The following is a 16,019-nucleotide window of genomic DNA, read 5'->3' on the forward strand; positions in this document are numbered from 1 at the left end:
AATTGGCTTCCAGGTGCAGATGCATTTGCCTGCCTGTTAAATTCCAGGTACTGTGGCATTTCCACTGGCAGCAGCTTTACAGTACTGAGGGAGTATGGAGATGGTGCTGAGCACGTACATCACTCAGAGCACCAAAGGTTAACCCCAGAAAGTGGATAAAGCGGCATCACTTTGCAAGCCATTAAATTGCTTTGACATGATTGGATTTGTTTCACTTGCATATGGTGTTTTGTTCAAGCCAAGATGACCATTTGGGTCAGGTAAAGATCTAGGAGAGTGGTTTTGAAATTTCTCATCACTGAAGAAACTTAATATGACAGCCCAGATCCTAGGAAGATCTCACAAGCAAATCAAGAGTAGCAACAACCACTGACAAAAGTAAGAGCTGCAGCAGTGCAAACCAAGTTGAACGAAATAAAAAAACCCTGGGTTGACTGTAAGACTGTAAGAAAAAAACAGACAGTTGGCTGTAAAAAACATTTTTACAGTGTCATTCACTTCAGAGCTAAATTCTACTCTCTTGAAATCTTGAAGTTTCTGGAATCAATACATACCAAGAGGTTGGGAAGTAGCTGTGTAGTTGTCTCAGTACACTTTCCTCTCAAGTACTGGTTTATCTCACTAAACCTAGAAAAGTTACTTCTTCTCTCAGAGCACTTAGCTCTTCTAAAATTGCTTGTGTTATGATTTGCTATAAATTCCAAGTGATAAAGGGGTTTGTATCTAAATTCGGTTTATTTTATGACACTAGAGGCCACAGAAGTGCGTGTTGTACGGCAGTATGATACTAACATTTTAATAATAGCTCTTTCAGTAGTGATGCAACCTAAATTGTGACCCAGGTTTAGTTTAAGAGACATTATTTCAGCAGCAAGGACATCTGTTGTATACCACCACCATGAAAAGTTCTTGAAGGAAAAGCTATTACTCCTTTTCTGATGACATTTGAAGCATAAAAGACACAGCACTAAAGACACTGGAGGTGTCACTGGAAATTCTTTGTTCACTGGAAATTCTTTGTTTACTGGAATTTCATGGCAGCTTTTTTCCTCACCTATTTAACATGCCAGCGTTGTTTCTTTCACAGATAATTTTATGACTGAGGATTCCTGTTGGCATCTGGCCTTTGGATTAGCTGAAACTAAAAGGGGTGGAAAGTAGTTAATTTCTTCTTATATTGATCATTGCAATAACCATATTTTAATTAACAAATAAGCAAAACAGTCCTCAAGCCTGTCAAGACTTGTAGCAGTGCTGATAGGAGGGGATGCGTGCCATTAAGGCTTTCTCTTCAGACAGAAGCAGCTCCGGGAGCGTTAGGAGTGCAGGGGCTGTGGGTGTCTTCTCTGCGTTAATGACCCCGCTGATCCTAGTGGAGACAAACAACAGAATGTCTTTTCCATCTTTATCCATCGGAAACAGCTTTTGGGAATGGTGGCACATGCCTGTTCCCAGGTTAAACAGTGAGTGGAAGGCAAGCAGTTCAGGAATTAGTGTAGTCTAGACTTAATTGAGGAGAAATTACATTTTCTTCTTTATTTTCCTTTAATTAAACAAATTATTAAAATCGTACAGTTTTAATTGTAGTTGTGGGAACAGGAATATGATGTTTCACTGCAAGTAATTGTTGTATTACTCTAAATGCATCATCTTTGTGAAGTCTACTACTAAAAAATTAATTTCCTGGAAGAGATGATAGATACAATTTACCTAAGCTAGGATAGGAAATAATTATTCTGCAACAGGATCAGAACTCTCTTTACATTTCTTTGGAACTTTTTATCCAGTATGACGATGAGCTGTCTGAGACAATTCTGTGTGGAAGAGCGCATAATATTTCTAACGTGATTTGTGACCAGTGTATGTACTGTAAAGACATTAATGCTAACGATGTAACTCCATTTATTTCAGGCACTGTTGAATCAACCATTAAGCAATATAACAAACTAGTAGTGAGATGGGAGTAGTACTAGATGTAAATAACAGAGGAGGGAGCTTCTTGCTCTGTGACACCAAGGTTTTCAGTAGTCCTGGGTACGACTTGCTATTAGTATAAAAGAGTGTTTGTACCAGGTAAGATCTGAGAGTCTTGTGATGGCTGCGGCTTGTTTGACTCAGGAAGCCTTAATAAGCCATAATAGAAAGCAAGGTAACTTACAGAGAAGACGCTTTTATTTCTCTAGAAAGACTCAATATGCAACAATGGAAAGAATAGATACATAAAGCAGAGTACGGTACAATACAATTAGAGTAGAAGACTATGGCTGTCCCAAAGTAGCTAAAATCAGCTTCTCGATATCACACTCATTTTGTCCACGTAGAATCCTAAAATAACCGTTTTCTCCCCAATATTTTCCCCATGAATTTGCAGCAATCTACAGAAAAACAAAGAAGAAAAAATACCAATTTTTAATTTTAAAGCAGTATTTAAAAATGCAAGGATTAAAATGCAAAATGAATCTTTTGTGTTAGTTTCCTTTTTAAGAAACAGTTTCTCAGATTTGGTACACTGAGAATCAGAATGCATATTTTTCTGATTTATAATCATTTGTACCTTTTTTTTTTTTGATCAAAATTTCAGTTCCAAAACCAGGGCCAATAAAAATGGAATACCATTTCTACAAGGCAGTTTGATAAATTGAAGTTGAAATCATTAGATAATTCAACTATTGTCTGGAGAAAGTGGACATTGAAACAACAGTGATCAAACTTCCAATTACAACTAATCTGTTAATGAGATACCCAAGATACAAAAAAGCTGACTTTTAATAAATTAGATTTCATTTAGGTAGCTATTGATATACTGAGCAATTTAGTTTCTAATGAAGTCGGCAGAAGTTTTGCCCTAGATGTCAGTGAAACTACCTACCATAAACCCTGCTATCAGCTATGTAAACTCCAAATTACCTTCTGCTGAACACAGGAATGAGATGAGCTGTTAATCATAATCAAAGAGATAAATTTGACTTACTCTAAATGGCTGAAAGACAATGTTTATTTTTTTTTCTGATAGCTTGATAGCATATGCTAACGTTTAAATAGGTAGCTTGCTTTTCTGAATGTTTTAGCAAATAATATTACTTATTTGCAGGCATCAAAAAGAACTGAGTCTTCATGGGAAATCTGAATAACATTTAAGATTTTGAGTAAGATTTGAGACAGAAAAGACAGTGTAGGAAAAACCACAGATATAGATGGGAGATCAGATGAAACAGGCTTTGAAATTGAGGTAGATGACGTTGCAGTTCAAGGGTCAGCATGATAAAAGTTGCCAGAAAGGGCAGGACACTTTAAGGTGAAGGAAAAAAAACCAGACACAGAGAAAGTGAATGAAAGGGAAGAAGTTGTTTTCAGATAATCTGTGTTGTAGATATTTTTTTCTTCTGCCTCAAAACATAGTGCTAAGGATTCACTTACCCAGAACTTCTGTTTCTGGCCATTTTTGTCAGCTAGTGCTCCCCACCTGTTACAAGAGATGGTGCTAGTGAGACCTTTGATGCATAAGTTCATATTTTGTAGCTTTAAACACGCAACCAGAAAAGAAAACTTGTCTTAGTTGTCCTAATACCAGTATCAGAACAAAGCATGACTGATAGATGCCTCCATGTTTAAATAACTCTGCTGATGATGAAAATGAAGGTAAGTATCTTGCTAGCCACAAACCAAATTGCCATTAGGGACTACAAAAACTTAACGCAAATGTAGTTTTAGTTTGTCATTGCAAACATCTGTTTTCATTGACAGAATCTCTCCCCTGGAGAGCTTGCCAGCTGAACTGAACTGAACTGTGTAGGAGCATTGGTGTTTATGTGAACACATTTCTTCAATTCATCTGAAGATCCCTAGGAACATTTTTGTTAAAAGATCTCATTCAACACCTTTACAAAAATAGCTGGTGAGTTGGGACTGAAAATGTCCCCAGCTTTTCTCAGCTCAAATTAAATTGTTGACAACCTTATCTGTTTTACTGCACAGTGCGGGGGATGACTTGTAAGCTTACTTGATGTTTCTTTGACATCTTTGAGGACACGCTAAATGTTGCAGCAATATCCCTGAAACCACACAAGAGATTGTCTCTGCCTGACAGGTGATAGGACTTTCATAATTGTGTTACAGCTGAGCTGCACAGTCCTCTGAGTTGTTAAGCAGGAGAAGTTTCAAGGCCATCATCTGGATGTAGTTCAATGAGCAAAAGCTGCACTGCGCACCGTAGGTAGCTAGGTCTATATGGTATGTCTACTGATTGCTTAAATAGCTCTGTCTTGTTTTGCACTTGTACCATGAATGCTTGTCTAGTTACTATTCACAGGTCATGATACTTGGGTGCCTATAAAAGGGCACAAATAAACAGAAAACCAAAGATGTGAACTTGTACAGGTTTTTTCCACAGTATAAAGTTAATACTAGAACATACAGAGTGCCATTGACAGGGTGTTTATGAGTTTATATCCCACCAATGCCATGTGTTTGAGCTGTATTTGCAGTGCTCCATTCACTTTGAAAGGCAGGCAGCAAAAATATGAAAAATCCCATGCTGTGAATTGGGAAATTAGTAATTTTGTGTCATCTTTGTAAAAAAATTTGAACATCTGCAGTGGCATCAGCTCTCCCTTGTTAACAGTGAACCGTAATGTATATGGAACACCTGCATTTCCAGCCAAAGGGAAAAAAAACCAAGACAAATCAGTGACTAGCAGAGGTGAAGTCTGGATTACAGTTGCAAGCACAAATTGTAGCTACTGCTCATTAAATGCAAGGAATCACAAAAACATAATGGCCATTGAATGTAATTGTTTTTTAAAAAGGCCTCATGATGCTTTTTCTTTGAATTACCACATGAAAGTTCAGGGATTATTAATAATCTTCGCCATTTCTTTGTGGAATATATTTCAGATACAATCTGTCATGGTCACAAATTAAAAAAAAATTAATTAAAAAATATAATAGGCTAACTGATTTCATATCAGATTCAGATTTACTTTTTTCCTCATGACCATTTGACTAAAAAAAATTACATCAGCTGCAGTGTGAAAGTCCAATATTTACATCAGCCTTAAAGGCAGAGGAAAATTGCCTTGAATTTATATTCAGGTATGCCTGCATTCAGTACCACACATTATCTCTCCCACTTGTTTCTGCAGGATGACAACCAGTTTCTGCAGACTCACGTTTCCATGATTAAATATTTTTCTAACATTTGTTATTTTCTAAAAAAGGAGTCAACTTCTAGTTTCATATACTGATAGGAATTTATTGATTCTCAGAAATGTTTCTAAATGGAAGAAAACTTAGAAATCAAAACAGAAAAGGATCCTTTCTTATCCTTGTCTATAACATAGACATGAATTTAATTTCCCGGGTTTTGTTCCATCATGGTCGGATACAAACAGAGGTACTTGACATATTCGCATGTGATCTTACAGTTTAGAAAAAAGAGCTGCTTACTCAGTAATCCATGCCCATGGGCATTCATCCAGATACTCTAAATTAAAATACATTAAATTAAAGTATACGAGAGTGCAGCCAGCGGGTCAAGACAAGTGACTAATCCCCATTATTCAGGACCTGCCATTCTGTGTCCAGAGCACTGTGCCCAGTTTTGGGCTTCCCCATACAGAAAAGCCATTGACAGGCTGGAATAAGACCAGCAGGAGTCCACTGAAATGTTTGGGATCTGGAGCACATGATGCACAAGGAGAGGCAGAGGGAAGTGGCTTTTTTCAGGCCTCAGGAGAGGTGGCTCAGGGGAGATCTATTTGTTGTCTTCTGCTTGACAAAGGGCAGTTATAGAGAAGACAGAGCAGACCCTCCTGATACATGCACAGCCAATGGTCAGATGATGACAGTCACTTTTTTTAGTAAGGGAAATCAAATTGGACATAAGAGAAAAAAGTATTTTACAAGCATGGTTAGGCACTACTGAAGTGAGAGGTTGTGGAATATCTGTCCTGAGAGATACACAAAACACAACCTGAGAAGCCCCATGAACCTTTACTGTGAAGGTGGCTCTGCTTTGAGCTGAGGGATTAAATTAGATGACCTTCAGAGATCCCTGCTAACCTAAGTATTTAATGATCTGAGCGACTTGATCTAAATGACACTGGGCACAGAGGGCACAGAGCAGTTGGACCAAACAATTTAGGCCACAGAGAGTTGGACAAAACAAATTCCAGCCTCAGTTTGTCTACAGTTCTATGAATTATCAAATTTTGTATTCAATGTGTAGAGCTTGTGTAACAGTTTAATAACAAATTATACTAATAGAATGTGATGGGGCAAGTCATTTTCCCTTTTTTTTTTTTTTATGACTGCAGCCTAAAGAGCAGATAATAAGGTCGATTTACTGTTTACTGATCAAAACCAGTCTTGGGTTTAGTGCATGAATCAGGAGCAGGACATAGCAGGAAATGTGGAACAGAGTGTCATCTTCATAGATGACCTTTCCTGGCAGCAGCTGTGGCATGAGGTCCTAGGCCCATTTACCAAGACTTTCCTAAAACTTGGCACTTGTTTGTTCAGGTTTGTTGCAAACACTGGCTGGGATTCATCAGTTCTCATTGGCTAACACACTTCTCCCAGTCTGAAAAAGCATTCAGCTGTAAGGGAAACAGCTGTTGTTTTGTGAACCACACTCTCTATATATTGCTCAGTGATGCAGTGCTTGTAGCCGCATGCCAGTTTGATTTGACATCTTGCCTCCAGGAATGAATGCCAGCTCCATCAAGAGCATTTCTGGGGATTTCTTGGCTCATTCATACTAATATAACTTCTAAGGAGGAAGCAATTCTTTCAAAAAACTCCTAGGTGGAAAGTGGTTTTGAAGTAGTATCTTTAGGAAAGGAGGACATATTTTCTAAAATAGATTTCTCAATTTTCTAAAGTAGATTTCTCAGCATAAGTATTGCACTTGATGTTTGCAATTTCTCTTTTTCCCTTTTCCTGCCTATAGAGTTATACTTCAGTAGTTTTCATGATTTCAGCCTTACTGATGGAATAAATTCATTCTGCATTGTATGCCTTAGTTTCACCTATCAAATATATTATTGCATCCAAGCACAGCTTCCACTTTACGCTTAATTTAAGTTTAGATTCCTCAGAGAAAACAAATCTCTAAGTATCCTGTCTGTTGCTAAGCCAGGCATCTGAGGGTGAATTTTCTGAGTTATAAAGAAATATACGATATAAATGATTAATATTAAATTCAGCTTGAATCTTAACTACTGTTTTACTTGCTGGTGTAAGTACTACTTGAAATATGAACAAAGATTGACTGAGAGGAATTTGTTAAAATGATCAGATATTTGTAAATAAATTCAGCGGAAATGTTAACCTTCTAAAACTCTTAGCCATCCACTAGGCTGATGGCATCTGGGTAAACTGGATGGCATCTTATTTCAACAATTCAGAAAATGGTCTTATTTTGAAGAGTTCATGTCCTGTATGTTTTCCTATGTACACAGGACCCTGTACAAATATCTTATGTCCTATATCTGGATAATCTTTGAGATTTGACTTCTTTATTTATTTCATATTTTAAAATAGACATTAGTTACAAAAGTTTATTCATTAATAAATTAAAAAGGAGCCCTCATGGAAGGCACTATGGGAGTAAAAAGTAACCTGGTGTATTATTGGATGACAACAGTGGGAAGTGATAACATTCCAGATCATCTTCCCTGCAGAGTAGCAGTTCAGAGAAAGTGTTGGTTGGTCCCTCAAAATCTTCTAAACCAAAATTTTAAAAAAATTAAGTAACTAGGAGTATAACCCAAAAGGAGCTAAATAAACCATTGGGGTTTAAATGTGAAACCCCTATCACCCACTTCTGTCCCAGAAAAGTGAAAGGTCTGTACAGATTATGAAAGGCACCAGTAGTACAGAGATATTATTAATCAACAAAATTTTTGCTTTTGGCATACTGTGGAAAAATAGAATACATAATAGTTCCTTTAATATTTTCAAAAACGTGGTAAATACAGTGTGCTACTTTTCTACTGGTCTCTTCTGAGATTTAAGCAGTACATTGGCATTATTATCCTTAAAGTAAATGTTAATATCAGAACTGGAATTAGAATTTGTCTTTTTTTCTGATAGTAAAATACTGTAGGATTTAGTTCAAGATTAAGAAATGTATGTGTCCCATAGAAGCAAGCAGAGGACATTGGGATCCATTCACTTGCCTAAATGCAGGTGTCTAGGGCTATTTGAGATGCCTTAGTGTGCCTGAGAGATCCACATGTTTCTGGCAGAGGTGACAAAGGACCTGTGAGACATCCACATCCTTTTGGAACCACAGACAGGTGGGAAGCTCTTCGCGCTTCTGGTAGCACCAAGTATTTGTGTGGGGGCAACTAATGGACCCATAAGCAATTGTAGCTGAGTTGCCTTCCAGTCTCCACTGATTTTGTTGACTAGATCACTGTCTCTGTGATGAGAATTTGGATATCTAGCACATCGCACTTGCCTGAATCTCAAATAGAACCCCAACATAATTAATTGCCTACTGAAGCATGAGATGAGCAAAGGAGAAGACCGGAAATTATTAGGAAATATACAGTGAATAAAGTATTAGAATGGGAATCAGCTTCCCATTCTATCAGCTTCCACAACTACACATAATTTCAGAATAAATGAGGACAGAATTAAGACATTACAGACTGAAAGACTGGGATTCTGTCCATCTTAAACCACCAGGGATAAAATCAAAGATTTTAGAGAAGCTGGTAAAATTATCATAATAAACAACATGGAAATTACAGTTCTGATATATATTAGTTTTTCACAACATAGCACAAAATCATACATGCTACGGTTTAGTTGAACAAAATTAAACCAGGAATGTATTGTACTAAAAAGGTTGTTAAACTAATCTGGGCTGCTTTTTATATTCCATTATGACTTGGAGCAAGAGCTGGTTTCGGGACCAATAGATCGGAACGGAAAATGACACTTTAGTTAATTTTTCTTGTAAAACACCACTGCCTTGGAATCTTAATTATGGAACAGAACCCTTTTGTGCTGGGCATTGTAAGTGAAAATGATTCAGTAGAAGAGGAAATCCTGTTGACATTATCTGCTTTCAGAAAGTAATCTTTAAAGAAAAGAAACTGGAATCTGTTCATGAATTTGAGAGGTATCAGTATTTTTGACTATTAGTTAAAATCAATGAATGAGAATTATTAAATGATTGTCACTACTTTGTAAAAACTATGACACTTTCAGAGTTGTTGCTGATATAATTTCTTTAATATAGTCAATATTGTATCTCCTCCTACAGTTCTTTTTCTGACAGTTGTTGTTCCTGAGATCCTGTAGTTCATACAGCCAATATAGTCATTACCAATTTTTCCAAAAGTAGACCTGTCTAAGCTACGTGTTTCTAATCAATGGCATCCCGACTGGTTGAGGATAATCAGAGATTTACAGTGTCTCCGGGGATGCCAAGGCCTTGGAAGCTGATTGATGTGATAGTGAGCAGCAAATTAGACATGGAGTCTGCTTTAGGTGTGTCAACAACATTAGAAAGAAAACCTAAGAAGCTGGGATTAAAAATAGGGAAGATCAGGAACATTTTGAGTAAAGAAGTATACAAGGTATGACTGGAGCACTACACTAGATCTGGTAAGTCTCTGCAAGGAATGAAAAAACCCAACAGTAACAGGTATTTGTGTGACAAATTGAGAAAAGAGTAAGTCAAAATATGTAGACACTAACGACCTAGATGTTCGTAGGGCTGAAACACCAAGCAGAAAGAGAAAATGAAGTGTCATATATTAGTCTATAGATAGAAAAGGGGTAAGAAGTCCAGGAAAGAAAACATGAAGAAAAAGTATCCCTACAATGAAGCAATTTAGCTGCCCGTGGAATTAGTTCCCAAGTGGAAATGACAGACACTTAAAAGCGAGTTGACACATTCTTGGACAACTTCCATTAGAGAACAACATTACAGTTTCTGGAAGATGACCAAAACGATCTAATAGCACTTTTTTGTCTCCTGGTTTTTTTGTGATTATTCCAGCTTGATATTTACTCCAAATGAATGGCATTTCAAAAGCAAACAGATGCTGGACCTCATTACTCACAGAGACAGGGAATCTATTAGGGTTATTTTTACGAAGCTTTAGACCACTAATGTCCTCATCTTTGGTATTTTTAGGAAAAGCTTTCAACCTTACCCCCTCCAAAATTTCCATTTTTATTAAAAAGTAAAAGAATAAATTTTAAGGAATCATTACGGAGAAGAACTGCCTATCAATTACCAAAAATTACTTTAAAAAGGGAATTTTCTTCTGTCTGACAAAAATATTCTGTAAGAAATACACTACTTAGCTTTTCTAAAAGAAATCATCATGATCTTCAATCAAAAATAACCTTGAATAAAAAGAAGTAATTTCACAAAACTGCATTCAGTCTCCTTCGGGAGAAAAAGTAAGCAAGATATTTCCATTTACTCAAGGGAAACCAGCTCCAACTGACTCTGCAAAGACAACTCTGGCCCTCTGTCAGATAAAAGGATGAGTACTTGTGTGCTTACATAAAAGGATTTTCATAATTTTGTGTCCAGTTTTATAGTAGAGGGACCTTAGCTGTCCTTTTCAGTAATAACTTTCCCTTGATATTAACTCTGTAGGAGTAGGCCCTGAATGCACAACACTTCCCGACAGTTAAAAATCTAGAATGTGGAGGCTGCTTCAATATTCTTCCACAGAATGGAAATTGGTTTAGTTTAAACATTTTCTAGTTTCTTTTTCAAGAAACTGTATCACCACAATGAAGGTGGACTTCACAAAAGAAGTGTAAAGAAAAGAAAAAAACATAGTAGTTGATAATTAAAGATCATTGAATAAAACAGTAAAAAAGCTAGAAATACAACCCAACACAACAAAAGGGGTTATTAGCAATGGCTTCAAAACTGAGGTGTTTTGTAGGAGAACAGGAACTAGATTCTAGCATGCTTACATTTAGCTTTGTAGGTAAAAGGCTTTTGACAACAAATACGGCAAAGATATTTGAAGAGTGTGTTAAATAATGTTATACAGACTCCTTAAGACTGGAAATGTCAACTAAAAAGAAATAAGGCCTTAAGAATAAAGAAGAATGACACGTCTCAAATCCCAAGGTATTAATTCCTGCAGATTTGTCCCCGTTAGTGGAAGTCGGTGCTTTGAGTTAACCTTGGAGTTAAACAGTTACTAAACGTCAGTGCTCTAGGAATCAGCATTCTGCATCATCTTTCTGACTTCTGCCATTCAACAACGTATATCAAGAACAGACTCTTCTCACAGACTGACAGTCCCCATCTACCAATCAAAAATATACAAACAGCAAAATATAATTATAAATCACTCCTGCAATTTTTTTTTCAACCACTTCCACTCACAGTTGCAGTTTCCAAGTTGTACAATTTGTATGTTGAATGTTGGATTCACTGACATCACTGGCAAAACTCACAGATTTACAGGAATAAAGCTAAGATTTGTCTCTGTTTGTTCATTTGTTTGTTTGTTTGTTTGTTTGCAATGGCTCCTCCCTGTCTTTCTAGAGTGGGGGTGCGTTGAAGATGGGATTGTGTCACATCCTATCTTCACAGACAGAAGCAATAAATTCGTTAAAAAAACGTATACATAGAGAAAGTATAAAGGAAATGTATGTATTCTATTTTTAAGGTTATAACTCATACTCATTTTTTTTCCTAATTTTCTTGGTTTTTAAAATATTTTCATTTCTGTTAAATTTTGTATTCACAAGGATCTTAGGTCAAATAAGACAACTGGAAAACCTTATGTAATCTCCAATACTGCCACAATATAAACTTAGAATAGAATATTTCAGTTTGAAGGGACCTTCAACGATCGTCTAGTCCAACTGCCTGACCAATTCAGTGCTGACCAAAAGCTAAAGAATATTGTTAAGGGCATTGTCCAAATGCCTCTTAAACACTGACAGGCTTGGGGCATCGACCACCTCTCTAGGAAGCCTGATCCAGCGTTTGACCACCTTCTCAGTAAAGAAATGCTTCCTGATGTCCAGTCTAGACCTCCCCTGGTGCAGCTTTGAACCATTCCCACGCATCCAGGATACCAGGAAGAAGAGATCGGCACCTCCCTCTCCACTTCCCCTCCTCAGGAAGATGTAGAGTGATGAGGTTGCCTCTCTGCCTCCTTTTCTCCAGACTAGACAAACCCAAAGTCCTTAGCTGCTCTTCATAGGGCATGCCTTCCAGCCCTTTCATGAACTTTGTTGCCCTCCTCTGTATGTATAGAAGGAACTTCACATCCTTCTTAAATTGTGGGGCCAGAACTGCACACCAGTGTTCAAGGTCAGGCCACACCAATGCTGAATACAGCAGGATAATCCCCTCCTTTGACTCGCTGGTTACACTGTGTTTGATGCGCCCCAGGATGTGGTTTTCCCTCTTGATTGCCAGGGAACATAAACCATGGTATTTCCACAGTTATACATTTAATGAGACGTTTCTGACCCTTTCCACCTCTGAAAAAAAAATAAAAATGCTGGTGATCAAACAAGACTTGTTGAAGTCCAAATTCATCCATTTCAAATTTAGGGAACATTTGGATTAGAAAAAGTACCACTCTCTACTATCAAGAGAAAGGGATACCTCCTGAAGATAATTCATCCCGCCTAAGTGCTGATCTCGATCAGTGCTAACAAACTGGACTCTAATACTATGTTTTCTATGTAGGCACTGAGAATTTGCTGTCACCACACTGGCCAAACAATTGATGAAATCTCTTGGGCAAAAATACTGTCTTCCCACAGACTATATATACACAGCATCAGGGGACAAAGATTACTTGGTTCTTCTCATCCTGAGAGAGAGTGGGACAGCGATACATGCAGTCTAAAACTTTTTGTCTTACTTTCTTCCCTGCACTTGGTTGTATAGCTGTCATAATGCTACCAAACAAAAAAGGTATAACTATTGCAGGTTATGTCCTATTCTTAGTGCTGTAACACAAAACTCTAGTACTTTTCAAATACTTTCAAATACTAATACCCTTCAAATACTAGGGTTTTGATCTACTCAATTAGACAGAAGTTTAGTTCTTAATCTTTTATTAATAAGAAGGTGGTTAGGGTCACTGACTAGTGTTCTCCATGAGACAAAACTTCTTAGAAAATGGTTGCTTGAATTTGAAACTATGGTTTCGACTGGACTTTTCAGCATGAGAGATGAGTCAAAGTATCAGTGAGTCAATAGTTAAATCATTGCCACAAATCTACCCTATTGAATCATATGAGAGACAGTGTAATGGATTTAAATGCATGAATCATCGGACACCGTGTCTCTTTTCCCCATGATCTTCTAATGTATTTCTCTTTGCTATAAAGTATTTTTGGGTGTTGCCATTTAATTTTTAACCTATGATATCTGATGTTGATTGTCTGACAATAATAAAGTAGAGTTTTTTCCCCCATGAAAGAAAATGGAAAAGCAATCCAAGGCTTTTTTAGTCAGGAAGATAATAATTTGGGTCATGACTTTTAGATGTTGCTTTTTTGTTGTTATTCTGAGTCGAACCTCGAGTGAGGACAAGCAAAGAGGAAAATCCCATGGAATGACACAGAAAATGAAGAGAAAACCACTGTCTTCAAAGCCAAAACCTGAGATGTCAATAACAGCATTCACTGGTATCTTTTTTAAGCCTTTGGACTTTGCACAGGTGAATCATATAATTGTGTATTAAATCTTAGAGTGATGTTGCTCTGTTTTTCTATCCTCTCAACACAAAACCACAAGGTTTTGCCTCACGTGTCAATTTTATCTCCATTAGTGTGGCTTGTTGTGTTAGGAAACATTCAACCAATGCTTTTTCAGGGCACACATGTTTCAATGCCATTTAATCTGCTGCACTATTGAAGTCAAAGCTTCCAGTGAATCACTGTTAAAAATAGAGGGGAAATGTTTTTTTTCTGTTAATGTACATCTCTCAATGTCCTCTTATGAAAGTCCTTTGTCATTCTGGACACCTTCCAAACATCTGAAAATCTATCTTGTTGATAAAACAGTATCTAAGGCTTTTAATAAAATTACTCTTGTCCCCTCCAAGCCTTAAGGTGACAGTCCATAGATTTGATTGTAGCCAAAGACTTGGGCTTTTGGGGCCTTTCTGAATTTTTTAGTGTCAGGGGATCAGCAGATACAGATTTTTGAGTGAAGGTATGGATCATATATTGTAGCTTGGACCTGATACTGAAATGGTGCAGAGGAAAGAGGCTAAAAGAAGATTTGTCTGACCAGGCCGTAAACATTAATGATGGATACACTACTTCATTATGCCAAACTTTGAAAAGAGATATATTTGAATTAGAACTGTAGCTATTTAAGCCAATGTACTTCCTCTACACTGAATAGTCTTTGGCATCTTGACACCATCAACAAATCTGCCTCATGTTTTCTTTCCCTATGGACACTACATTTCTCTTCTGTTGTCTTTTCCTAGGTGGAACTAAGCAATTCAGAGGGATATAAGTAAAAGATTTAAAAAAAAAAAAAAGCACCCATTTTACAGAGAATCTGCTATAGAATAGACTTGACAGGTTTGTTCCACAACTCTAGCTTAAATGTAAAGATCTGAGAGAGAAGTCTGCCACCAAGTTCATCTTTGATGTGAATTCAGTCTACTTTTGTTATTGAGAGATCTTGAGATAAAGATGACAGTTTCACATGTCATTTTTCAGTCATTAGTCTTATTAACATAACAGAGTGCAGATGAAAAAGTAAAAATTACCAAACTTTGACCAATTTGTCTTCTTTAGTTCCATTTACCATTTGCAGTTGCATTGTGCCTCTTCAGCTTCTTTTCATTCTGGTGTCATTAAGAGTTGTAATTGTATGTGTATATCCACATAGATCCATGTATGAGTGTGTGTACATATACACAAACACACATGTGCAAGACATTCTGAAGATACTACCTTACTATAAATATTATACCAGTTAGACGGTCCGTTTGGTTGTAAGCTACTTTCTGATGCCATTACAAGTGGGATTCCTCTAGTCTAACCTAGATATCTTAATGCTAGCTGTGCAAGTCTGATGTTACTCCACGGGCTCTTTTACAGTCAGCAAAGAGAAATAACATCCAACAAAGCAATCCAACTCGCCTTAAGATAGATACCGAGGACAGAGCAGATGAATAGCTGTGGAAGCCCAGTTTCCCTGCCCATAGAGACTGTGATCAAACCCAAATGGTCTGCCGCCCGCAATGCCCTCTGACTGGCTGTTCCACATCTTCCTCTCCTGCTTCCATGCTGTTCTGTCTTTCCCCATTCTCCCCCTGAGCCTGAGGTCACACAGTATCTCACTGGAGATAGACTTATAGTCCTATCAGAGCTGATTTTATAAAAAAGAAGCCTTCAAATGACAGAAAATAACTAGGAACTTCAAGTTGCAGAAGAAGGGAAGCCAGTCAATGCATTTCAAATCCTTATGATCCAAAGACCAATTAGGCAGTTTATATGTGTATTTCTATTTTTTTACAAATAGATCTTGCAAGCTTCACCAAATTTTATTTCCATTTTACGATCCATCATCTTTTATGTTGTACAATTCATGGGCAGTTTGAGGCATTCTCAAAAATGTTTCTGAGAGATTACAAATATCAGTTCAATATGGTCATTCATTATTATGTCTGCCTTTTAGAAATATTGAATCTCTTTTACAGAATGGGTTATAAATAAAAAATCAGGCTACAATAAACATCAGCCCACACAAAATTGCATTTTTTATCCTATGCGTCGGCATGTCAGCTCCTTTTTCTCTCTCCAGGAACCTCAGCTAAGCAGAATGCAAATAATCATCAATATCTTTATTTGAAGTCCAACTTTAATGAGATTCTCCTGGGTTTTTTATTTAGGTCAAGGAGTTTGCATTATGCTTTGCTCAAAAAAAAGTCCCACCCAAGCTATATGTGAGTGGCAAAGAACTTATACTCAGGCCACATATTTTACATTCAAATTATTCAAACTAATGAATGATACAGAAAAGTCATAGC

At 37.1% G+C, this 16,019-nt stretch overlaps 1 protein-coding gene across 1 annotated transcript in view; it reads right to left on the minus strand.

Annotated features, from left to right (window-relative positions):
* Positions 1 to 1,107: 1,107 nt before the first annotated feature.
* TINAG (tubulointerstitial nephritis antigen) overlaps positions 1,108 to 16,019 on the minus strand; it is a 48,086-nt gene continuing 33,174 nt past the window's right edge. Inside the window, exons 10-11 of the mRNA XM_054196464.1 lie at positions 3,418 to 3,463; positions 1,108 to 2,375 (exon numbers count right to left, since the gene is read on the minus strand). Coding sequence (XP_054052439.1) covers positions 2,259 to 2,375; positions 3,418 to 3,463 — 163 coding nt within the window. The 3' untranslated portion in view covers positions 1,108 to 2,258. The remainder of the gene's footprint in view (positions 2,376 to 3,417; positions 3,464 to 16,019) is intronic.

This window comes from Rissa tridactyla, chromosome 3 (genome assembly GCF_028500815.1).
Source record: "Rissa tridactyla isolate bRisTri1 chromosome 3, bRisTri1.patW.cur.20221130, whole genome shotgun sequence".
Lineage (NCBI taxonomy): Eukaryota > Metazoa > Chordata > Aves > Charadriiformes > Laridae > Rissa > Rissa tridactyla.